Here is a 24,329-nt window from a genome sequence, read left to right as displayed (position 1 = left end):
TGTATTAGGCACACAGGAAGAGAATGACAAGCCAAATTGATAAGAAGAGGAGGTGGTAGCTAAATCATGTGCCGAGTCGTTTTGTACTTTAAAATGTGTATATTCTGACAGGTTAGACTACTAATTTTAAACATTTTACTAAAAATCTTACCTAGTACTTTTCTTTTTTTTAAATTTGCTGAATATAATATGATTTACTTGTTGGTTGGTATGACATTGGCAGAGATAATTCCACAATGTTAAAAACCCCATAGTATTAAAAAAGGCTAAAACATGTCTAAATTGCATAGTAGTTATGATTAGACTAATACAAATAAATTACAACATCTTTATTTTGTTGTATGAAGCATGAGAGTGTTAGAAAAAATGTTTCTTTACCCTACATTTTGGATGGACTTTTTGATGTTGATGACATAAATATAGAACTCACCACTACTTCCTGTATTTTTGTTTTGGTTTCTTTTCAACTTTCTTGACTTTCTTGACACACTGACACTTAAAACTTGTGGGGAAAAAAAAAAAGTAGAAAAAAGAAAAGATCTAGATATGAACAATATTTACAGCAGACACTATTGCACAAAACCAAGTAATAATAATAAGAAAAACATGAAAATCTGTCATGCTCACATAGGGAGGACAAAAATGTACATAATAGGTTTCAATAATAACTGGAAACCATGTCTGTATTGTATTTACATTCTGAAGGGAATTTATGGGAGACAGATCTCGATGACAGAGAAGGGAGGGGTTATGAAGTGGGAGGGGATTTGGGAGTCCACAGCTGACTTCTTTTTCTGAGTGTGAGCAGAAGATCTTTTTGTCACAAGACAGGACTCACACCAACCAGTCCCAGAGGAGGTGGAGGAAACTAGCATTTTGCATGCCACTATAAGCTACAATATTGGCCCTGATTTCTAAAGGGGCCAATGGAAAAAATGAGAAACAAAATCACAAATGCTCTCTCAGACTTCTTGTTTGAGTATGAGACCCCACGTCAGGTGCTGGTGAGGAACAGGAGAGTGGGAGTTGTGTGCCGGATAATTCAGCTTGGAGTTCTTGCTTATATTATCGGGTGAGTCTTGTTTATTTGTGAGAAAATAGAACATTTGCTTATACATTCATTGCATTGTGGTTAGTGGTCAATGTGACACTTTACTAAGCACATACTTGATGACTAAGTTTGTGCTGACTGCAGTACTAGGAAGAATACTCTTACATAATATTGAATACCTGAATACCTAAGATTAAGTATTTTGTAGTATTATTCATTACATGGCTCAATCAGAGTACTGTAATACTTTCACTTTGAGTTGCATTATTTTATAGTGTGTATTATAAAGGATCAAAACAAATTCCTTTACCACTTATTAGGGAAGGCAAAATCATACATGTGCTCACCACAAAAGCAGTGTACTCTAATACCATACAGTTGATGTTTTCCTTTGATTTTGGTATTCTGAAAACCATCAATTAAAAGAGGAGCTGTACTACTTATGCAGAGTTACTATTCTGAATGTGGGATGACAAGTATGTAGTTACTTCAAAATACTGGCTGACATTGCTGGCAAAGATAGTAGCGATGAAGAAAGATAACGTTGCATTTGTTACTTCATACTGCGTGTTCTGACATGTTTTTATTGTGAAGAAAACCCACTCTAAGACATTTCCGCTAAGTGAAATTCTTTGGATTTGTGTGTAGTTCTTGTGGTACGACCTAAGGAGGTGTGTGATCTGAACAAGTGGAGGCATATGTTAACTCGGATTACAATCAAAGCACTGCCCAATTCACTGGCGAGCTAATGTAGAGACTTGCCACTTTCAGCTGGTGACTGTAGAGATAAGGCAAATCGCCCTAGACAATTGAAAAACATCAAGCGTCGCTAACAGGAACAGAAGTTATTTCAAACAATGGGGTAGCCACTGGTTATTTTGCGTTTTGGATGTGTCAGATTTGAGTGTCTTTTCGTCACATGTCAGTCTGAGTTTAAGATGATGTGTAACTTTGGCTGTCTTTGTCAAACTGAGATTCAGGAGGTCATTCTGGAGATGTGAAAAAATTGCCCCTGATAAGAAGTGTTGGGCTTTTGTGTCCACTGTCACCTGCGTGTTACAGATGTCCAGACACACTAGAGGACGTGTGATTGGCACGGAAGAAGATGTGATTATAAAAACTGACAGCAGACGTTATCTTGAAGTCTTTACCTTGTCACGCTGTCACTTCTTACAAACCCAAGTCTACTGGATGTGAGGGGTAAAAACCACAATACATGGGTTTGAAACTGAGAAGAAATTAGGATTGTAGCCATAGCAATTAACAATTTAAAACAAAATATTATGTGATTTGAATGGTGAAAAGTCAAAATGTTGTCTATAACTTGACTGACACTTGATGTTTGTGTAAGCTGTGTTTTTTGTAAAGTCTTATGTGTTGAGTGTGGAGAGGGGTGGGGTTTGGGAGAGTTTTTGTTTTGTTTTTGTCTTTTTGTGTTTCATTTGGTTAATTTCAAAATTGAAAAAAAAAAAAAAAAAAGTTGTCTCTAACAGGAAGCTGGTTCCCATGAACACAAAAACACGGGACATTTGTTTCTTGGACAAGATATTTTTAAGTTTGTCATTCTAGTTAAAAACTGTAAATGGGTCTTGTTAATTGAGCTCAGATTTTGGGAAAAAATGTAATCTTTTCAGTGTTAAATAGCAATTATTAAAAGTGCGTCTTATTTAAATTCCTAAATATAACACCGAGGGACATTTTTATTTGTTTTAATTTGACAAAATGAAATGAGCATTGTGATGGATCACTATGAGAATCCATATGATATATTTTTGTCACACCCAGTCCTATATATGCATTGCAGAAAGCGCTACACTAAATATTGTAATTCTGTATTATGTTTGTGTAAATATAATGTTACAGCTTTCTGCATTTTGCTCATCTCCCTTGTCTTTTCACTATAAAAGTTAGCGCAGATGTTAATTAGACAGTGTTAAATATACATTCTCATTTCTGTCATTATCTCACCACAGCAGCCCCATTAAGCCAACAAAGCCTTTAATTATTCCCCATTTTCTACTGGTGTTCATTAACTGCACACTATTGTTTCAATGTTTTTGAATTCATGTGAACAGTATTGGCCCTATGTAGCAGAAAGGAGGAGAGCTCTGAGCACACTGTTCCTATGCAGCTGATATAATCTCTGTTTGGGAAGCACACGCCATTTCAGTTCACGCTTTTTTCATTAACATGCTCCATTTTTGCTCTCTCCTCTCTTTGAATGTGCTCCCATACATTCTGGCATTGATTAATTTGATTTGCACTTGTGATAGAACTACAGTAGTGGTGCTTTTCAGTGTTTCTTGTCATTGTGGTTTTGTGGAATGACTGGGTATAGTAAAGTGTGGCTCATGGGCACAATGCCACAGGGTAATTACTTTTAACTACTTGAAAAAGTCTTAAATGTATACTACTTTGTACTGTAGTTTGGCCTGTGCACTTACCAGCTGGTACTCATAGCCTTGGGTCACATAGACAATCAAGCATAAAACACTGTAGTTATTCAAATATGAAATCCTCTTTAGGAAATGGGAGAAAGGGCCTCATTAGAGTACTGTCAGTAGGGTGGACTGGTATCAGTTTTATAGTTAAAATGTATATGTTGCTTTAACAATCTTAAAGGCACAGTGCGTAACTTTCTCAAGGTGGTATGTCACCTGCATGATCCCATGGAAATAGAAAGTTAAAATCATACTTTGAACTTTTTCCATGGAGACAGATGAGTTTTATGCCATTCTGGAATTATAGTATATTAGGAATGTAACGATTTCCAAATCTCTTGGTATGATATTTTCATGATCTGCATCTCATGGAGGTGCTAATATAATTGTAGATAGGACACTTTTTTGCTTTAAAAATACCTTGACAAGATTTTGGTGCACATCATTGCTGTTATAATCCCAGGAGGTCAAGTAAAAAACATCTCTTCATGTTGACTGCACTGAAATGAATCATAGGATATGTAGTTCTCTATGATTGTTAGCTTTTTTTTTTTTTTTTAAACAATGCATTTAAGCAAAAGAATTTTCAATTTGATATATTGTGACAGCCCACGATATTATTGTGAGACTTTTTACGATATGATATCACAGTATTTCAGTTATTGTTACATCCCTAATATTAAATAAGGCAAAGAAACAACATTTGCATGGAAACAAGCAGATGAAGGCCAAATAAGAGTCAGGTGTGTGGAGAAGCAAGCCCCTGCTCACAATAAGGATGCATGTTTTTCAGTTTTGTTTTGTTTTTTCTCCTATACAGTACAATTAATAATTTGTCAAATGCAGACATAGCTTTAATTTAGAGGATCCATATTTTCTGATCTGACTGCATGTTCATCTGGAGTTGTGTTTTTGTTTCATTCACACACATTTAACACAAACCCTACATATTTAAACTGTGTTCTTATGTGAAACAGAAAACACTCTGACCTTGAGATGTCATGTGGTAATACAGGAAGTGCTTCTCTGTAAGTTTAAAGTTTTTAAATTTTGCGTATACGCCCTTTACAGAAACAACATCTAAACAGGAACCCACTATTCAAAGCTGTTGTTCCATAATTAATTAATTTAAATGACCACTGATTGCATTAGTGACTATCAACATTATACTGCTCTTGACTGCTCTGCTCTTGCACTTCTCAACTTTGCTTCTGGTAAAATCAAAAGCTGATGATGTTGAAGTGTGATTTTTGTCCTAACAGAAAGTTTGCCCACCATGACATTTCATTTGTAACAACATGTTAGAACAAGTGAAAGAGCTGTTGGATATGTATGGCACCTCCATGTGTCATTGCCAGTGGAGACTGGCCGTAGTGTTGGGCTGAATAGTTGACAGTTGTAACCTCATGTGTTTTTCTTTGACCTTTGTAGGTGGGTGTTCATCTATGAAAAAGGCTACCAGTCCACAGACACTGCAATCAGCTCTACGCTAACCAAAATGAAGGGAGTGGGCTATACCAATGTGAATGGAACGGAGAAGATCTGGGATGTGGCAGACTATGTCTTTCCACCACAGGTCAGTAAATGTAAAGCGAATTCCTCTAGCTGGTAGCTCAGCTGGTAGAGTTTGTCAACTGATTTGAAAGTTGCCGGTTTGAATCCCACTCTCGACATAACGAAAAAACATCATTGACATTGCAGGCGGGAAGAGCAATTCCTAGCCAGGCTGGCGCCACCTAGTGCCTCCACTTAATTTAATTTCTTTCCAGCAACTAGGTCAGGAATCGGAATACACTAGATGGTTTGCAAGAACCCCGGAAGTTGTAGACCACGCACTGGCCAATCATTGAAGAGCTGTGAAGCCATGACGTCAAACTCAAGCTCCTGTCTGTGTCCCTTTTGTGGTACAGCACAACAGTAAACAAAGCGGTCGAGATTGATGTAGATGAAGCCATACATTCTGTGTTGGCAATGATTCTCGAGATCGAGGATTTAAAGCCGGAACAAAGAGAATGGTGAATTTTACCAAGGGGAAAATTGCCCTTCTTCCTATGGGATTTGGGAAAAGCTTAATATACCAGTTAGCCCCGTTAGTGGTGCATTACATATGTCACGACCAAATAGCTGTGATTTGTTAAATAAAAAAAAGTACCTGTCTACCGTCGAGCAAACGAATCCTAATGCTGCGAGGTCAGACGTTTTCCACAAAGTGAAACCGGCTGATGAATCAGACTATGCAATTCCAGCTCCCACAGATGAATGCTGACGTTGTGTCCTTGGGCAAGACACTTAACCCTCCTCGTCCTCAAATCTGTTTACACTGGTGTATGAATGTGTATGTCTGAACAGGTGAATGGTTCCTTGATGTAAAGCACTTTGAGCGCTTTGAAGGTGGAAAAGTGCAATACAAAAATGTGACCATAAAATCCACAAATGTTGAATCTTATCATTATTATTTGTTAGGGATTGGGTCTTGGTTATCTACTGTTATCTCATTATTTATATATTTAATGTTGTCTGATGCTATAGAGGAAAAAAAAACAAAAAAAAAACTTTTGTTTATTTACACTGAAGATGAAGATAAAACATTAAACTTTTAATTTATTTTATTTTATTTTTTATTTCACGTGGATAGGCCCACTAATTACAGATATATTAACCATAAACCAGGTCAGCAAATCTGCAATCTGACAGTTATGGAGATGTCATTGCTTGAATGTTCCTATACCTTACATTTATTCAATTACAGGTGGTTTTATAGCAAAAATACCTAGAAAAACACAAATTTTGACTGTGAGCAGGGTTGTCTCTCCACAGATCTGACATGTAACTTGGTCTGGTTTGGTCTACATGAAGATAGAAAGGTTTAAACCATACTGTGAAGCATTCCAGACAAAGCAATAGCATCTCCATGGAAAAAGCATTTGATGGATCCTCCTCCAGAAAAGTTACAGAATACACCTTGCATCCACAAATTCCACCAGATAATTCTGGCCTATCCTTCTGCTCAGTGTTAAACTATATGGATTCAAGAATGTTGTTATGAACCCATGTACAGGCAGATGACCAATGCTGGGATTAAAATAAATGGGTCAAATGTTACAACAGTCAAATACTATGAATCCAACTGTCAGACTGAATGAGGATCAGGCTGAGTCAGACCACTGCATATACTGTGGTCACTGTAGAATATAGATCAGTAGTAAAAGTGACAGGTAATATTGATGGCTGAGAAATTCAAATTAATTTACAAATCATCCATAGAATTGATTAACTAAAAGTCTATTACAGTTTTAATAAAAATTTTACCTTACAAATAATCTATACATTTGACAGCTTGTTCACCTGCACCTATTGTGTTTTAAGATATCCTTCAGTTCAATCCAATAACATTTTATTTACATCCTAACACTGCGTTTTAATTAACCTTATGAGTGTGGGAGCCTTGTGTGTGAGGCAAAAATACATTAGGCTGAACTCGGGATGTTTAAACCATAATCTTAAAGGGCACTGTGTAACTTTACTAGTGGGGAGATCCGTTACCTGCTTGTTTCCACGGATATGCTATCACTTTTGCTATCACTCCTCAGTATGGAATTAAACTTGTCTTGTATTGATATAATTTCTGCTCAAAAATAACTTGGAAAACATGCACTCTTACTGTGAGCATGGCCTTTCATACTTGTCTCCATAGTGATAGATACATTTAATCCCAGTGTGAGGAACATCCTGGGCAAAACAATGTTACCCTTCAGCAGAAAAGTTACACAATGTACTTTTAAGCATGCTTGTATTTGTGTGTCTTTGTGTCAGTAATTATGTAATTGCACATAAAGAAATGATAAAACTATGAGGTCACTAATGTCATCTTGGTTAATCTTTACACAGACTGTGTGGTTTGCAGATTATGACTTTGTAAACAAAAAGTCATTTGTAACAGGACATGTCTGTGGTTTAAGGTTAAGATAGTTTAAGCTAACCGCTCCCTTACATGTGCAAACATTTATTGTACATAAACGACTTCTGTTACATATGTCAAGATCTTACCCCAATAATGTTTGCTGATGATACGACTTGATTCATATCCAATTCCAATGTTAATGTTCTAATCCATCCATCCATTTTCGTCCGCTTATCCGGGGCCGGGTCGCGGGGGCAGCAGCCTAAGCAGGGACTCCCAGACTTCCTTCACCCCAGACACGTCCTCCAGCTCCTCCGGGGGGACCCCGAGGCATTCCCAGGCCAGCCGAGAGACATAGTCCCTCCAGCGTGTCCTGGGTCTTCCCCGGGGCCTCCTCCCGGTGGGACATGCCTGGAACACCTCCCGAGGGAGGCGCCCAGGAGGCATCCTGAACAGATGCCCAAGCCACCTCAGCTGGCTCCTCTCGACGTGGAGGAGCAGCGGCTCTACTCCAAGCTCCTCCCGTGTGACTGAGCTCCTCACCCTATCTCTAAGGGAGCGACCAGCCACCTTGCGGAGGAAACTCATTTCGAGCGCTTGTATCCGCGATCTCGTCCTTTTGGTCACTACCCAGAGCTCATGACCAGAGGTGAGAGTAGGAACGAAGACTGACCGGTAAACCCTCTTCACCACAACGGTCCGATACAGCGACCGCATCTCTGCCGAAGCTGCACCGATCCGCTTGTCAATCTCACGTTCCGTCCTCCCCTCACTCATGAACAAGACCCCGAGATACTTGAACTCCTCCACTAATGTTCTAATAAACCAACTAATGCTGCGTTATCTGCTTATGACAAATGGTTAAAAAAAAAAAATGAAAAAATTATCTCTAAATATCAAGAAAACAAATTATATGATTTTTTGTGGTGAAAAAAGTCATTTCCAACTAACCCTAAAATCAAAACTGATGCAAATGAATAGCTCGTGTCCTACAAAATTTCTCAGCGTCTTTGTAATCTTAACTGGAAAGAGCAGCTGACTGGGTGACCAGAAAAAAATTAATAAAAATCTCTTGGTATTATAAGAAAAGTTTGTACATTTCTGGACTCAAAATCTGTGCTTACATTATACCATAGTTTATTTTATCCCTATCTGTCATATTGTAATATAGTCTGGGCAAGCACTTTCTCAACTACTCTGAATAAAATATTATTGGTGCAAAAAAATGTTGTGTTCAAATTGCAACTCATTCATTGCCACTAACATTTTCTGCAAATTTATTAATCAAACTTAACACATTTATTAGATATGTAGTTTTATTTATAAAATCCTTTATAATACAACTACGATCCCCAAACATTTTACATTACATTTAACTTTAAAACTAATGCAGAGATTCATAGATACAAAACTCTTCAAATTTGTATTTATGTTCTAAAAAGTGTCACATCAAGAGCTCACTTTTGCTACGATACAGAGGATGTAAACTGTGGTGACAGTTTTCACATCTGGTTAGTGATGGCAAATCAGAAAAGTTGTTTAAAAAGTTTGAGGAAATATTTTATATTTCATGATAATGTTTGATAATCATTCAGTTGTGGATGTTTCATTGTATTTTAATTGATGTTTGAATCAAATGAATTTAATCCAGGGTGTGTAAATGTAATTGTATTTTTTATTTTTAATTAATGCACAGCTATAATGTTCAATTGTTAATGTCTTCATAAGGTGGAGGCTTTAATATAAGCCCTTTGGGTTATTTGCCTCTTTTGGCACCTTCTTTTTTATTTAGTGAGTTTTTTCATTGTTATGTTATATATGTGCAAAATAAATAAAACAATTTAAAAATAAATAAAATAAATGTGCAAACATCAAATAAGGAATAAACATGCACTGAAAATTTGAAAGATTTCAGAGTATTATATCAATTGTAATTTTCCCAACAGAGATTATAACTGTAACTTTTGTGGTGAAGGACCTGCTACCTGCTTGTCTCTAGGTAAATCTTATTGTTTTGCCTGAAATGTATATTAAATGCATAACATTAAACTTGTATATCTCCATGGAGACAGGCAGGCACATCTAAAAGGCAAGTCAGATTGTCAAGTCAAATTGTGTTAAATTAAAACTGAGTAACAGAGTAGTGCCTACAGTTAGCATCACACCCTCAGGGAATGTTGATGACAGAGGTTGAAATTATTAATAGGCCCTAAGAATGCTGATATCATGGCGACATCCAGATGTATTATGTGAAAGTGAAACGACAATAAACTCATTATACATTGTAAAGTGTATATTGAAACATGTTTGTGTTGATAGGTGTGTCTTCATGCTTTAGCTTTGGCACGTTGCCTGTGATGATAAAACCTATAGACATGGGAAATGTAGCATGTGCAGTAAAGTTAATACAGATAATATTTTTCTTATTTTGAGCCCAGCATATGACCCATCCCACCCGTTCTATAGCTTTTAAAGGTTGAAATATGGATACATGTGTTATTGATAATTTGCAGTGACTTCATGCTAGGGGTGTTTTAAATTTGCCTGGTCCTGCTTGTGCTTGTAATGTCATTTGATAGGGACTTTAACAGCACAAAGCACCTCACGTGTTGTAGTCCCGGCTAAATCACTTCTTTCTGGTCAGATTGTGTTAAAACAAAGCCCAGATTAAAGTCTAAATTGAGTAACTGAGCTTCATATTGAGTAATACGTCCAGTTAGCATCACACCCTCAGAAAACATTGAGGACATCAGCTGCAAAGTATCAATAGCTTTAAAATGTTGAAATATACAGTAGATCCATGTGTGATAGTGTGTTATTGAATTGCTCATATGTGCATTAAAGCCTCAGGTGATAGATACTGTCTGCTTCTTGTGTACACAGGGAGATGCTTCGTTTGTGGTGATGACCAATTACATCATAACAGAAGGCCAGTCATTGGGAAAGTGTCCAGAGGTATTTGGTTGTACTTATTTAGTCCGTCTGTCTCGTCTCTCTTCCTCTGAAATACTGAACAACTGCTTCCTTAAATAGTCAAAATGAACGGAAACTGTGCCTCATTCCACAACTGTTTGTGTAATTGGCCAATTGTGTATACTAAACTTCATACAACTGGGTATTTTAAACATATTTATTTACACAGCACAGCATGGAGCAGTATCATTATTGACTAACTTTTCCAAATTTGGGTGTATTTGAGGTAATTTTTTTAAATTACAGAACATTTTTGACACATTTCATTGATTTATTTCTAAATATTAAAGGCCCGATATTACACTAATTTCTGATTGATTTATGCTGTTATTTCCTCATCACAAGAATAAGGAGTTGTGTTTTGTTTCCTTCACACATGTTTAACACCCAAATGCTGCATATTTAAGATGAGTTCCTCTTTACATTAAGACAGCTTTGTGTGTAAACATGACTCATTTCCCTTTGGTTACATAACTTTACACTGACTGATAACATTCTCTCTTCCATAGCTTCCTGGTAAGCACAACTGTACCTCAGATGCTGACTGTGAAGGAGGGAGTTACAAACGTACGGGACACGGTAAATTCTACTGCTCCATCTGCCCCAGTGTACTGAGTGACTAATGGATAACTAATGCAAACTAACTCTATTGTAATGAAGTTTAAGAATATTATCTCAGCATTAATATTAGTTATACTGATCCAGAAATATGTTTTAGGCTACTCTATAACTCATCAGATTTAAAATAAAAAACTAAATTTACTCTGGAACTTAATACTAATGTGACATAGTCATATTTTCTTTAACAAAACTATGCCACAAATTAAAATGATAAACTTAAAATGATAAAGTTACACCTGATGGATGTTGATGTTCTTGTTTTATATGGAATGTTCCCCAGAATTGCATTTAACTCATCTATCACCATGGAGACGGCAGGCGGTGCAGTCAGACCATGGTACAGCTTACAGGTGTAGCATTTATTTTTACAATATAAACCAGGCATAATTGAAAAGAAAAAAAAAAAAAAAAAGGTAGATAACTGGAATGCTTTTCTGAACATTCCAGGCAATGCAATAATATCTCCACAGAGACGGTCCACCAGGAAAGTTACTCAGTGCAACTATTTCTTTGCAGCAGTATAAAGGTGTTGTATTTGCAGAGTATGCTGTGACTTCTAAAAACACAAATGCCTTCATTTACTTATAAGGCAAACATTTGGACATGTTTTCTTTATTCAACATAAGAGAAAAGGTGGTAAGATATACAAGCAACCAATTCTCCGTAACAACCAAACAATAGAGTTTATATTATAACATATTTATATTCTGGCTCTCCGCCAGCCCTGCCTTAAGCAAGCAGGCAATGACATAAGGTGCATGTTAGCATAGCATTTAAGACAAGAGGACATCCTACTACAGGTGCACAGTGCAAATAATGTTTCAAATACTATTTAGATACAGAACACATCCTCTCACAGAACACTGTGGTAGGATTGCACAATCGTAACACAATTATCACTTCCGAATGGTTGCATATTTATATAATAGAGTTTCCTTGCAAATAACAATATATAAACTATCTTGTGCCTGTAGTTAAAACCTCTAAAAACATGTTCTGAAATTCATTAGATTCTTACCACTTATATACATATTTAAGTTTTTTTAAAGGTCCTCTAGTACACAAAATTGATTCCTGTGAGCTTTAAGTCATGTTAGAATGCTGTTACCACATCAGAAACACACATGGAGTGGTGTTTTGTTTCATTCACACATGTTTGAGCAATACTGTATTAGTCTGTCTATATCTCCAAAGCTCAAAATGGTCTGTTCCACTGTGTGATGTCATGTAGTGGTTAGTTTTCATAGCTGCCTTTTGATCTGGCAATTCCCAGGCTGAAATCATCCAAATGCTTTTAGTGAAGGTGTCTGGATTTAAAAACACAGTGGCGCTCTTCCTGAATAGCCACATGACATCACAAGGTGGAACAGAGTGTTCTGTTTGAGAGGAAAAACTCAGAGAACAAGCAGGGGTTTGTGTGGTAAACATGTATGAAACAAAACACAACTCCAACAACATACATCAGACATACATCAAAAAATAGCACAATATGGGCCTTTGAAATGATAATGCTCTGTAGTTTAGTAGGTGCAGAGTCCAAATCCAGAAACATTTGCAAATCTAAACACAACCTTGTCCAAAAAATTGCAACTGGATTTTTCCACCAAATTGCACAGCCTTAGTTACAAAAATGTATTTTCTCTAAGGTTAAATTAAGTCATTCGCTGTAGCATCTGCTCCAATAAACCGTCAGCCTCCCAGAGCTTTAGATGTGTCCAAGTGAGAGAGGTCAGACTGAGCTGGAGGTGTGTGGAGAGGCGGACAGTTGACAATTGGCGGACAGTTGTCATTACACTAGACGAGTAAACAGGCTCGGCGCCCTCACAGTCACGCTCACACAACACTGGACACTCATAAACACACTGCTTTAAAGCTCCTATATTACACAAAATGGGATTTAAGCATACATTGTTTAAAGAAGTGGATTAAGCGAGTGTGATGTTGCCCATAGCATTTGACTTCACACAAATGAAGCTGACGATGATGCAAATGGTTACAGGGGCAAATTTGGTCCACACTCCATATACCATACCATACCCTAACAACTTTATTTGTAAAGCGCTTTAAAAACTTTACAGCTGGCCAAAGTGCTGTACACAAACACTGGACAGACAATGACAATCGCAGTAGAATAAAATACACAGTACAAAAGCAACACAACTACCAAAAACATAGAAAACAGTAAGACACTCAATAACAAGAAATATACATGTCACTTGTTAAAAGCCAGTGAAAAAAGGTGTGTTTTTAGGAGTGATTTAAAAATAGGTACAGACTTGGCCTGTCTAATTTCTAATGGCAACTGGTTCCACAGCCATGGGACAGAAACAGAAAATGCACAGTCCCCACGAAGCTTACATTTAGTTTTTGGGACAGCGAGCTGGAGCTGGTCTGCTGACCTGAGTGTGCAAGAGGGGCCAGTGAGGTAGGAGGGCGCTAGGCTGTCCAAACACTTAAAAGTAAATAAAAGAATTTTAAAATCGACTCTAAAGGACACTGGGAGTCAATGGAGAGAGGCTAAAATTGGTGAGATGCTCTCGTGTTTCCGGATTGCAGTTAAAAGTTGAGCCGCTGATTTTTGGACCCGTTGCAAAAGTGCATTTTGGCTGAAACCAACATAAAGTGCATTACAATAATCAAATTTAGTTGCCATAAATGCATGTATGACCGTTTCAAAATGTTGCGTTAACAAAATAGGCTTAACTTTGGTGAGTTGTCTTAGCTGGAAAAAACTAGATTTTACAACAGCACTAATTTGCTGATCACAAGTTCCATATTAGGAATATGATTTTTTTTTTATGGACAAAGAGAAAAATAAAAACACCAGGGTCATGTAAAGCGGGTTAATGTGAACATTTTAAGACCAAAATGATGAGACTAACAACAGAAGTTACAACAGAAGGCCACAATATTCCAATGTAAGACAATGGGAGCCAGGGCCAGAAGGAGCTGGGAGCGCCCGCATGCGAACATCCTGTTTGCGTGTAGGTTATATTAGTAAATACTAAGACTGCACGATATATTGAGTAAATGGAAAAGACTGCAATGTTTTGTACATAATTCTTTTGTAGTCTTTTGAAAATTAAGCACAAACAAAAATAAAACTATACAAAACGAAAGCAAAAACTCTCTCCACACTTAATACATACAAAAAACACTAAGTGCACAAATATCAACGTCGTATCAAGTCCAATCCTGTCCATTTGAAGTCCGTAGCCTTGTATTTTTGGTCTACTTGCACGGAGTGTTTTTAATAATGAAAAAATATAATTTATTTATCTTGATCTTTGATTGAATATTTCTAGTCTCCAGCTGTTCTCTGTTCTGAACTTTGAGTTGTAACACTGGAATTTCCCCACTGTAGGAGTAGGACAAATCAAGTTTCTCTTACATCTGCTTAATAGAATGCAAAACAACTGCTAACCCAGTAGTTTTCAGACCTGCATACCTAAGGGGAGTCTTGTATTAGTTTATCAGGTCATATTTTTGTCTTTTTCCAAATGTGAAGTTCCTGAAGTTGTTTACAGTGAGAATTCTGAAGAGTATCTCAATTTAAGCAGCTTTCACAAATCTAATAACAAGAGCATTACTTATCAGAAAATCGCAAGTAGTTTTCAAAATCGTGCAGCCCTCTGGTAAAAAACAAACTGCAGACCCCATAGTAGACCCTTTAGTTTTTTAACCTCTCCAGAATGTTGTGAAATGCATGGAATTCTTGATTTAGTTACTGTAAGTCTTTAATCATATGTGAACCACTATCACAATACTCATAAAAAAAAAAATTCCCCTAAAATCCTGCGACTCTAGCGAATACATATTGTAGGTTTAAATGGCTGAAAAATCTAATTATATGCAGAAGATGATATGTTCAACTCAAGTGCAGATAAAGAAAAGAGCGTTCCAGCATTAGCTTCGCCTCACATCGCCGCCTGCTCCTCGAGATTCAGAACCGAGATAAAACTGGAGAACTGCAAGGCACATAACTTCAGCATGCTGGGAATGCTCTCTGTCAAAGCTAGTGCACTTTTCTCTGCTTGTCTTTCCTCACTGTTTTCATGGTCTTTAAGTAACTAAAGTTTTACAAATCTTGTATTTTCAGGAAGCATGACGGGACGTTGTGATAACACTACAAAAACATGTGAGGTCATAGCCTGGTGTCCTGTGGAAGATGATCAACACATCCCAGAGTGTGTATTCATATTGTTCTGTTTCTCCTGTTTCTTAATAGCCTCTGTACACTTTTATCCAGATTTACTGTAGTGAAAAAAACCAACAACACAGTGGCTAGTGTCGCCTTTATTATAAGTGACAACAACAATGAGCTAAAAGAAAGCATCAGAGATAAGTTAAAAGTATTACGCAAAATTGAGTCTTGTGAGCTCTAAGCCATGTTATAACGTTTCCTCTAGAATTGTGTTTTGTTTTATTCAGACATATTTAATCCTTTATTATTAGTCTGCCTTTATTATTAGTCTTTTTTATTTATTTATTCAGTTTTTCAAGTTTTGTGTAACAAGCAAACAAATACAAAGCTTGGGGCACTGTTCCACTGCATTAAGGATGTAGAAGTCAAATCTGTTATTGTTTATATTTCAACCATTTTGTCCAGCGTTTAATGAAGAAGTCTCCTTAGAGTTGTAGAAAAAAAATCAGTCGTTATAATGTCTAGCCACTGATTCACTGAGGGTGGGTCCTTTTTAAGCCAGCTTCTTGTTATTGCTTTTTTTATGCTAATGTCAAAATCTTGAAAAGGTATGTGTCTGCTTTTTTGATCACCTCTCCAGGCAGAAAGTTTAACAAAAATACCTTTTATTTTTATTTCAGTAGGTATTGGCAATTCCAGGGCTGAAATCATCCAAATGATTTTAGTGAAGGTGTATGGAGTTTAAAAACACAGTGGAGCACTTCATGTATTACCTGTTACCACATGACATCACAAAGTGTTTTCTGCCTGAGAGAAGAACTCAGACGAAATATGCAGGGTTTGTGTTTTAAACATGTGTGAATGAAACAAAACACAACTCCGGGTATGTGATGGGTTTGTGATGAGGAAACATTATAACATAGTTTAGAAAATAACGTAATATGGAACCTTTAAGTAGCTCTTTATCCTCACAATCTTGTGGTATAATGACAATAAACATACCACGAACAATTGTCTAGACTTTTTATTGCAGTAAATGCTATAGTCCCCTCCCGACTATGTGTAATAAGTGGCGATACTTGTATATTTACCTCTTATGTCTTGACCTTTTTGTTGACACATAAATGTTAATGTGCTCACTTTCTCTCTCTCTTTCTCTAACAGTCCTCCATTGTTGATGTCTGCAGAGAACTACACACTTTTTATCAAAAACTCGGTCACTTTTCCTTTATTTGGCGTCTCAAGGTAATGGGCAATTTTTATGTATTCCTCAATAGATGCTATAGCCTGTATTTAAGAGTGCGCTGTATATTTAACACCCACATTTTATGGTCTTCTTTTGTAATCTGGTTTGAGCAAGCCTCTCTGGTTATTTCAGGAGTAATCTGGTGGAAGGTATTGATGCAAACTACATCAGTAAATGTCTTTACGATCCAGACAAAGCTCCTCTGTGCCCGATATTCAAAATGGGAGACATAGTCAAATTATCTGGGTTCAACTTCGAAACAATAGCAAAAGTGGTAAGTTTTACCCCTAGGCCTTTACTCCGCACTACAAACAGCATCACTCTTTCATGCTTTGTGCCTTTTGTCATTGAACATACATGACTAAACCCAGTGTGTAACTCTGCAGGGAGGAGCCATAGGTATTGTGATAGACTGGACATGTAACTTTGATGTGGATAAACGAAAGTGTAAACCTGAGTACAGCTTCCACGGTCTTTACGGAAACCCAGATGAGACAGACAACGCACGAGCATCTGTCGGATACAACTTCAGGTCTGACCCAATTACCTCCTGACGCACCAGAGACTGTATATAGAGTCTATGATCTTCAGTGCTCTACAGATATATTTACTCTAATATGAGGCTCTCCATATTAACCCAGCTGAGAGCTTTCAACCTGTTTATATTTGAGCTTGTGCCAGTCGGAGCTGCAGTTTACAATGTTTGCATGTACGCAGTTCAAAGCCTCACCTGTTGCACACCATTTCAGTTAGAGTATATGTAGTGTCACCACAAGAGGACATTCATTTTCTGTTCCTCTCCTATAATATCAAAGACAAGGCAGGTTGGGTTTGCGACATGTAAAATGCAATATTTTCAAGAGCTCATACTGTATGGTGCTATTTTTCTGATCTGTTATAATATTGTTCACTCATCACAAACATACCTGGAGTTGTGTTTTGTTTTATTCACGCATGTTTAACACACAAACCCTGCATATTTACACCGAGTTCTTCTCTCAAACAGAAAACACTGTATTCCACCTTGTGATGTCATGTGGTAATACAGGAAGTGCTCCACTGTGTTTTTAAACTTCATAAACCTTCACTAGAATCATTTGGGTAATTTCAGCCCTGGAATTTCCAGTCTCTACTGAACTAGAGGTCAAAGGTAACTTGACCACTTCATGACATGACAAGGTGGAACAGAGCATTTGCTGATGTAGACAGACTAATAATAAAGAGTTACTCAAGCCTGTGAATGAAACAAAACACAACTGTTCTTGATGAGGAAACAGCATTATAACATTACTTAAAGCTCACAAGAGTCAATTTTGTGTAATATAGTAAATAACTTTTATATGATGTGCTTAAAGGTATGCAAGGCATTATTTTGAAAATGGACTTCAGAAAAGGACTCTTTTCAAAGTGTTTGGAATAAGGATTGATATCATTGTACAATCACTGGTAAGTTTAGACCTATGTCTGATAACAGCATAGTGTGTGCGTAACAAATAATAACATGGGATTCTTGTGTACTCTGCAGGCCAGGAAATTTGATATCATCCCAACATTAACCGCGATAGGCTCAGGTGTGGGCATTTTTGGAGTGGTGAGTCTTATGTGTATTTAGTTGATTAAAGGTGTGTGCTGGGCCCCAAAAAACAGATCCACAACACAGTTCTTTGGAGCTCCCAATTTGTTAATTATAATTTTAATAGTACCACAATGTGTTATTTAGTTGTGTATCACAAATAATAATGTCTTTTAATCTAGTTTAATTAAAGGGCCCATATTATGCTATTTTCTGATCTCTGTTATAATGTTTCACAAACATCCAGAGCTGTGATTTGTTTCATTCACACACACACTTAACACACAATAACTGCATATTTAGGCTGAGTTCTTCTTTCAAACGGAAAACTCTGTTCCACCTTGTGATGTCATGTGATGATGCAGGAAGTGCTCCACTGTGTTTTTAAACTCCATGATTTTAATCATGGAATTGCCCATCTCTATTGAACAAAAGGTACAAACTTAAGCAAAACTTGAAAACTACCACTACATGACATTACAAGGTGGGACAGAGCATTCTGAGCTTTGAAGATTCAGACAGAGCAATAAAAAAGTGAAAGTGACAAAACACAATTCCAGGTATGTTTTCAATTAGATAGCAACATTATAACATGGCTTAAAGGTCATAAGAATCTATTTTGTGTAATATAGGTCTTTTAATGTTTTATTTTTCTTAGGGCCGGGCACGTTAACGCGTTAACTTTGCGTTAACTAATCAAGTCATTAACGCCGACAATTATTTTAACGCCGTTAACGCAGTTTTTATTATTTATTTATTTTATTGTAAACGTCTGTTACTCACTGGCTTTTATTTCGAAAAAGTCCACCGCGAGCGTTTCTTTAAGTTTGACTCTTTTCTTTACACTTTTTTCACTTTTTTCTGACCACGTGAGATGCAACGTGTCCGAGCCTCCGCGAGCCGCGGGTTCGGCCGCGGGTTCGGCCGCGCGCTCCGACTCCCGTCGCGGACTCAGCCGCGGGTTCAGCCGCGACCACCGGCTCTGAGCTGAGCTTGTTTCCTAAGAAATATCAGTCCAAGTTTATAAATACTGATCTAGAAATTATTACTAGTGTAGTGTTCATTACTCACAGCATAAAAAATATTCAACAAATATATTAGTAGTACAAACGTCCATTCAAAATTTTTTCTTGAGCCTTCCCTGAATACATTGAAGGCTCTGAGGGTTCCCCTGTGAAAGAAATGCTGTTTGCACAACAAATGTTTGGCTCTTTCATTTACATTTCCAATAAAAGTGCGCTGTACTCTACTTTTTAATTCATTAATTGGTTTTGCGTATAACATGCGATTAATCGTGATTAATCGCTCGAACTCATGCGATTAATCGCGATTAAAAAAAATATTTTGCCCAGCCCTAATTTTTCTTTTATCTTCCAGGCAACTGTGGTTTGTGACTTGGTTCTACTTTATTTATTACCAAAAAGAGAGTTTTACAAGAATATGAAATTCAAATACACAGAGACACAAGGCCAGGTGAGAAATCATGTTTTGCTTTATTTGTTTTAAAAGCATCATTCATATGTTCATTATCATCTTTAAACAGCAGATGGCAGCAGACCAGTTTATAACTATGGCAGAGGCACATGAAGAGTCTCAGCATTTAATGTTCTGTAAATGATTAAACTAGAAACTAAAACCCGATGCCTTTTTTCGTGGTCAGTAAAAAAAAATGGCATAATCAGATAACCCAATAATTAGATCTGGGTTCTGGTGTGTGTTTCCATGCACAAAAGAAATCTGATCATTAAAAACATTGAATGACGCGTGACAGTTTTGTATTTTGACATAGAATTAATGACATAACGATTTAAAACATTACTTTGTCCTTCTTTGCATAATTTTCAGCATCAAAACCTGCATGGGTGTGAACAATCAAAAATAAACCAGATTACTCACATTCAGTGGTGGAAGAAGCACTCGATTTAGTTAATTAAATAAAAGTACAGATACCAGAGCAAAAAAAATATATATATATATACTCAAGTATCACATGAAAAAAATCTACTTAAGAAAAAGTATTAAAGTATCTGTTTAAAAATGTACGTAAAGGGTAAAAAATAAAAATATTGATTTTGAAATCTAATAAAAGAAATGTAGAGAGGTTGATAAAGGTTTGTGCTGAATTTTGTTCAATAGAAACAACTGAATTGATTGGGTTTTTTTTTGTTTTTTTGTTTTGTTTTTTTGTTTTGTTTTTCTAGCTGCTTTTCTTTGTGCATTTGTATTTAAAATGCTTTTACTTTTCAGTCCGGTTCAAAAATGTAGTGGAGTAGAAATTACCGATACCTGCTCTCAAATGTAGTGAAAGTAAGTAAAAGTAAAAAAATATCCACCTTCAAATGTACTCCAGTAAATTACAGATACCTTATTTTTTTTTACTTATGCAAAAAAACAAAAAAAACAAAAAACAAAGCCAGTGTCATAAAACACATGTCAGTCTCATCATCACATCATCCCCCCCTCCCCCCACCTCCCTCCCATCTCATGCCTTGTCCCTTTAGACTCATGTCCTTAACTAAAACAGCTGGGACATTTGTATTCACAGCCAGACAACGACTCCTTCGATTTAGACCCAAACGCCTATTACGGCATCGGAGCCAAACCAGGACAAGTGCAAGACACTGGGCGCTCCCATGTGAGTGTGAGAGTGTGGGTGCAAAGCGGACAAAAGGGGAGACACTGGATAATGGACTTGTTTAGGAATATTAGGTTCAACAGCTTAAAAATATTACTGTTTTTTTCAATGTCTTTGACACACTTCTCTATTAAAAATTTACATTTGCAAAACAGTTCACACAGAATCCCAAACATAAATCATTCTTCAAAAACTAATTTCACTGTCTAAACTCTCAAACCTTGGTCATGTGTTTCTGGGCTCTTTCATTCACTTGACACTGTAGCTCAGAAGTTTTAGTCCTTCTCTGAGTGACCACAAAGAATCACTGGTTTAGTGCAGTCAGACTCTGGGCTTCACACTTTACACACTTTAAAGTTTGGACTGGAAAAGCTGTGTTTTTTGTCCAAAACCTGTCTGTATTGTATTATGTAAAATGGAAAGATGTTGGAATAGGAAATGTATCAACAATACTTTTGTATCTATTCATGTACTCAGTGTCTGTACTCAGCACTGAGACGCTTCTCCCTGTTTGACTCATGTGTGAAATCTTTCACCATTAGATTTTTGGTGCTCACACATGTTGATTTGCCTTTCTGTTTGAATTTCTATATTGAAAATGACAGAGTTTGGGCCTTTAGCATGTGAGAACAGGCCTCTAGAGTTGAAAAAAGTGAAAGTGAAAAAATCAAACATGACATTTACACCAACAGTACTTTTTGATATATGGCCTGTAATGGCTGCAGTAGGATGTTCCTGTACTCATGACTAGATAAATTTTGGATGTTCACAAATATTTGCTTTTTGATTTTATGCTTTACCTGCTTTACCACATGAGAACAGATGTGTAGGATTGATAAAATTAGGGGAATTCACTGATCATGTGTGTTTCTAAATGAGCTGCGTCAAGTGTTGTGAGAAAGCACCTGAGAACTGTGTGAACTGATGAGAAACGTTCAATGATCTGATCACCTATTCCCCTGTTCAGATACATGTTTAAATCAAATGATCAAGCTAAAGTTAAAATGTGCTAAAATAGTTGAAAAAAACTGTAACCTTAGCCTGCATGTGTTTTTAGCATTAATTGGTAAAACTAATTTCACCTCTGATCTCTGCAGGATCCAGAATCAGACGGCGGTTCTGTAGAGACTGAAGTACGAGTAAGTGAGTAGAAAAAAGTAGAACTGTGTTGAATTTATGGTTGATGGTGTAAAAGTATAGTAGGGTGTCATATAGGGGTGTACGATATCCAAGTCTCACAATACAATATCGTCACAGTATGAACCTCACGTTACGATATTTATTGCGATATCCTGGGAAGGCTCACGATATGATGGGGAGGCTCACAATTAGGGATGTAACAGTTTCCAAATCTCTAAACGATATTATCACGATATACATCTCACGGTATGGTATTTATTATGATATTTTGTGGAGGCTAAACAGCTGAAACTGTTAATATGCTACTTTTTCCTCTTAAAATGCCTTGACAAGACTTAATCCAAAGAACGAAAACTTAAAAGTGTTTAGAACTGTTATTTCTTCATGTAGTCTACACTGAAATAGAGCAAAGGACCATGGTCTATGTAGTTCCCACTGTCGTTTTTTTAGCTATTGCTGCACCATAACTCTTAATTTAAGCAAAGAGACTTGTCATTTGATATATTGTGATGGTCCATGATATTATTGTGAGAACTCTGACGATACGATATCACGATATTTCAGTTATTGTTACATCCCTAGTGTCATATATTCTGACCTATTGCTATTCTAATCTCTCTCTGTGCTTTGGTTGGTAAAAACTGAAATTTTATTGAAGTTATCATGTATAAGTTTAATGTCCATCTTATCCCACCACATTGCTCAAATTGTATCACTTTTATTACCATTTGAGGTGGTCACCCTATTTAAATATTTTTAAAATTACTATTAAAATGTAGAACAATGTCATTCTGCATCTAAACGAACAAACTATCATATACAATAACTTTCCCATTTGATGTGGGCTGAATTCAGAAATCATTTGATATATTTAAACCTCAGGGTAATTACAGTTTATTACCATTTGATAATGTTCTTACAATGCATTGTTTGAATCTTTATTTCCTTTATTTTCTACCTTTTAGCAATGACATGAAAGCATTCCTGACAAATTCCAGAGCCACTTTGAAGGTACACCACAAGTAATGCCTGCATCCTCCTCCAGAGACCACTCAATCCAGACTATGGACGATTCCAGGAATAACAAACAGATTACAGGAATATCCAACCAATGAATTTTATGCACATGAACTTGAAAAGACTGGCCCCAGGGACTGCATCTCTTTTACTTTTCTTTTTTGCTGGGATAATCGCCAATAGAAGTTGACGCTGTGTAGTTTTTGGGTGTAGTCACTTTTGTTGTTCTTTCGTTGGGTGTAACATGTTTACTGTAACGCTCTAAAAGCTATGTGTGGATGAATGGACTGATAAAGCTGTGTGTGGATGAATGGACAGTTACAAAGCACTGAACCTCATCATTGTGCAAAATTAGATCTTATTGTTGACAAACGGTACAATAAAATGATTTTTGTGGTTATAAAGAAAACACAATCAAGTCTTGTTGTTTTGCTATATTTTATTTTGCCTAGTGTACAAAAGCATGCAAAAAATAGCCTCCTTCAGATATTGGTACATATTTACAATGCATTCCTTAAGTATTAGAGACAGATGAACATTCAGAAAAGAGTATATAAGACAATGACACACACACAGGCAACGGAGACTTCACATTTTTAATGCACACTCCCTGATGATGAATACAGCAAAGACAACACAGTAAGTAATTTTTCAATGAAATTCAAGGTTTTACTCAAGGCTGAAAACACGCTTGACGCCCCTCTAACTATGACTGTGTGCTGGGTATTTTTATTTGTTGCAAGGACAATTATTGGTCACACTTTGGTCCTGGTTTGAGGCCAGTTTAGTCCTGATACAAACAAGGTCTACTCCAGGTCTAGTCCAGATCTAGTCATCCAAATCTAATCCAGGTCTTGTCCAAGGTTTAGTTCTGCTTTATTCCAGGTTTAGCTCCAGGATTAGTCCAAATTTTCGTGTAATATGTGTTAACACTCATCATTTCGTACTACCAAACTATTACATAGGCTATAAATGGTGATGTATTTTACTCATTACATCAGCCGTATTGGACTATTGTGTTTTAAACCTTCTCCAAATCAGGGGAACAAAAGCTAAACCCGAAAGTTCTTATTTTGACACTTGGACAGTCACAAACTGTGACCTCTGCAAGTCTCTAATTGAATTTTCAGTTTTATACAATTCTTCACTGCTTAGTACAGGGTGAGACCTTGAGTTTGCTCGCCATATATTACATTGACCATATAGAATAGTATATGAAAATCTTAAGTGAAACTCATATTAAGTGGGTACAACATGTAAACAATCCACGTAAAGTGCTTCATAAATCAAGAAAGTAATCTATCATCTCAACCAAATGAATAAAACAAATAGTACTGGCTGTTCCTATTCATGGAGATTAATCAGCTCTTTTAATTTGACATATTCCGTTTATAATATACAACTCCAAAATCAGGATGCTGTAAAAGTGCCCTGGTGTTTTATGGAAATGCGTAGAAAGGATTATGTAAAAACCCAAAGCAGCCGGAGCAGGAGCACAGTTTATCAGAACGTCTCGAGCTTCATTGTGAAAACATCATTCATATTCGGCGACATGCAGATACACACCACAGAGTCAAAACAAAGAAA

General features: G+C 36.7%; 1 protein-coding gene across 7 annotated transcripts; it reads left to right on the top strand.

Annotated features, from left to right (window-relative positions):
• Window positions 1–809: 809 nt before the first annotated feature.
• p2rx1 (purinergic receptor P2X, ligand-gated ion channel, 1) lies at window positions 810–23,160 on the top strand. Of its 7 annotated transcripts, none has more exons than XR_008631554.1 (14): window positions 810–1,072; window positions 4,924–5,068; window positions 10,277–10,348; window positions 10,876–10,945; window positions 15,087–15,174; window positions 16,296–16,376; window positions 16,510–16,651; window positions 16,764–16,909; window positions 17,733–17,823; window positions 17,903–17,968; window positions 19,328–19,423; window positions 20,198–20,257; window positions 21,683–21,724; window positions 22,691–23,160. XR_008631554.1 is itself a non-coding variant. In XM_020930242.2 (14 exons), the coding sequence occupies exons 1-14, from the start codon at window positions 927–929 to the stop codon at window positions 22,699–22,701; spliced, it is 1,278 nt and encodes a 425-aa protein (XP_020785901.1). In that variant the 5' UTR covers window positions 810–926; the 3' UTR covers window positions 22,702–23,160. The 7 variants fall into 7 exon arrangements, 5 of the variants coding, with proteins under 5 accessions (XP_020785901.1, XP_020785900.1, XP_020785899.1 ...); XR_008631555.1 differs by having other exon boundaries at window positions 21,683–21,728; XM_020930242.2 differs by lacking the exon at window positions 20,198–20,257 and adding an exon at window positions 20,496–20,585 and having other exon boundaries at window positions 10,876–10,933; window positions 21,683–21,728.
• The last annotated feature ends 1,169 nt before the right edge of the window (window positions 23,161–24,329 follow it).

This window comes from Boleophthalmus pectinirostris, unplaced genomic scaffold (assembly GCF_026225935.1).
Source record: "Boleophthalmus pectinirostris isolate CB_2022bp ecotype Guang Dong unplaced genomic scaffold, ASM2622593v1 HiC_scaffold_12, whole genome shotgun sequence".
Lineage (NCBI taxonomy): Eukaryota > Metazoa > Chordata > Actinopteri > Gobiiformes > Gobiidae > Boleophthalmus > Boleophthalmus pectinirostris.
Note: the sequence above shows the minus strand (reverse complement) of the source record. Positions and strands in the feature narration are given on the sequence as shown.

What these genes read in the sequence shown, in the direction of transcription:
- p2rx1 (XM_020930240.2), top strand. Translation starts at nt 927, where the DNA reads ATGGAAAAAATGAGAAACAAAATCACAAATGCTCTCTCAGACTTCTTG. An exon ending in CATTGGGAAAGTGTCCAGAG is followed by an intron (nt 10,349 to 10,875) that starts GTATTTGGTTGT and finishes TCTCTTCCATAG; the next exon opens with CTTCCTGGTAAGCACAACTG. An exon ending in ATATCATTGTACAATCACTG is followed by an intron (nt 17,824 to 17,902) that starts GTAAGTTTAGAC and finishes TGTACTCTGCAG; the next exon opens with GCCAGGAAATTTGATATCAT.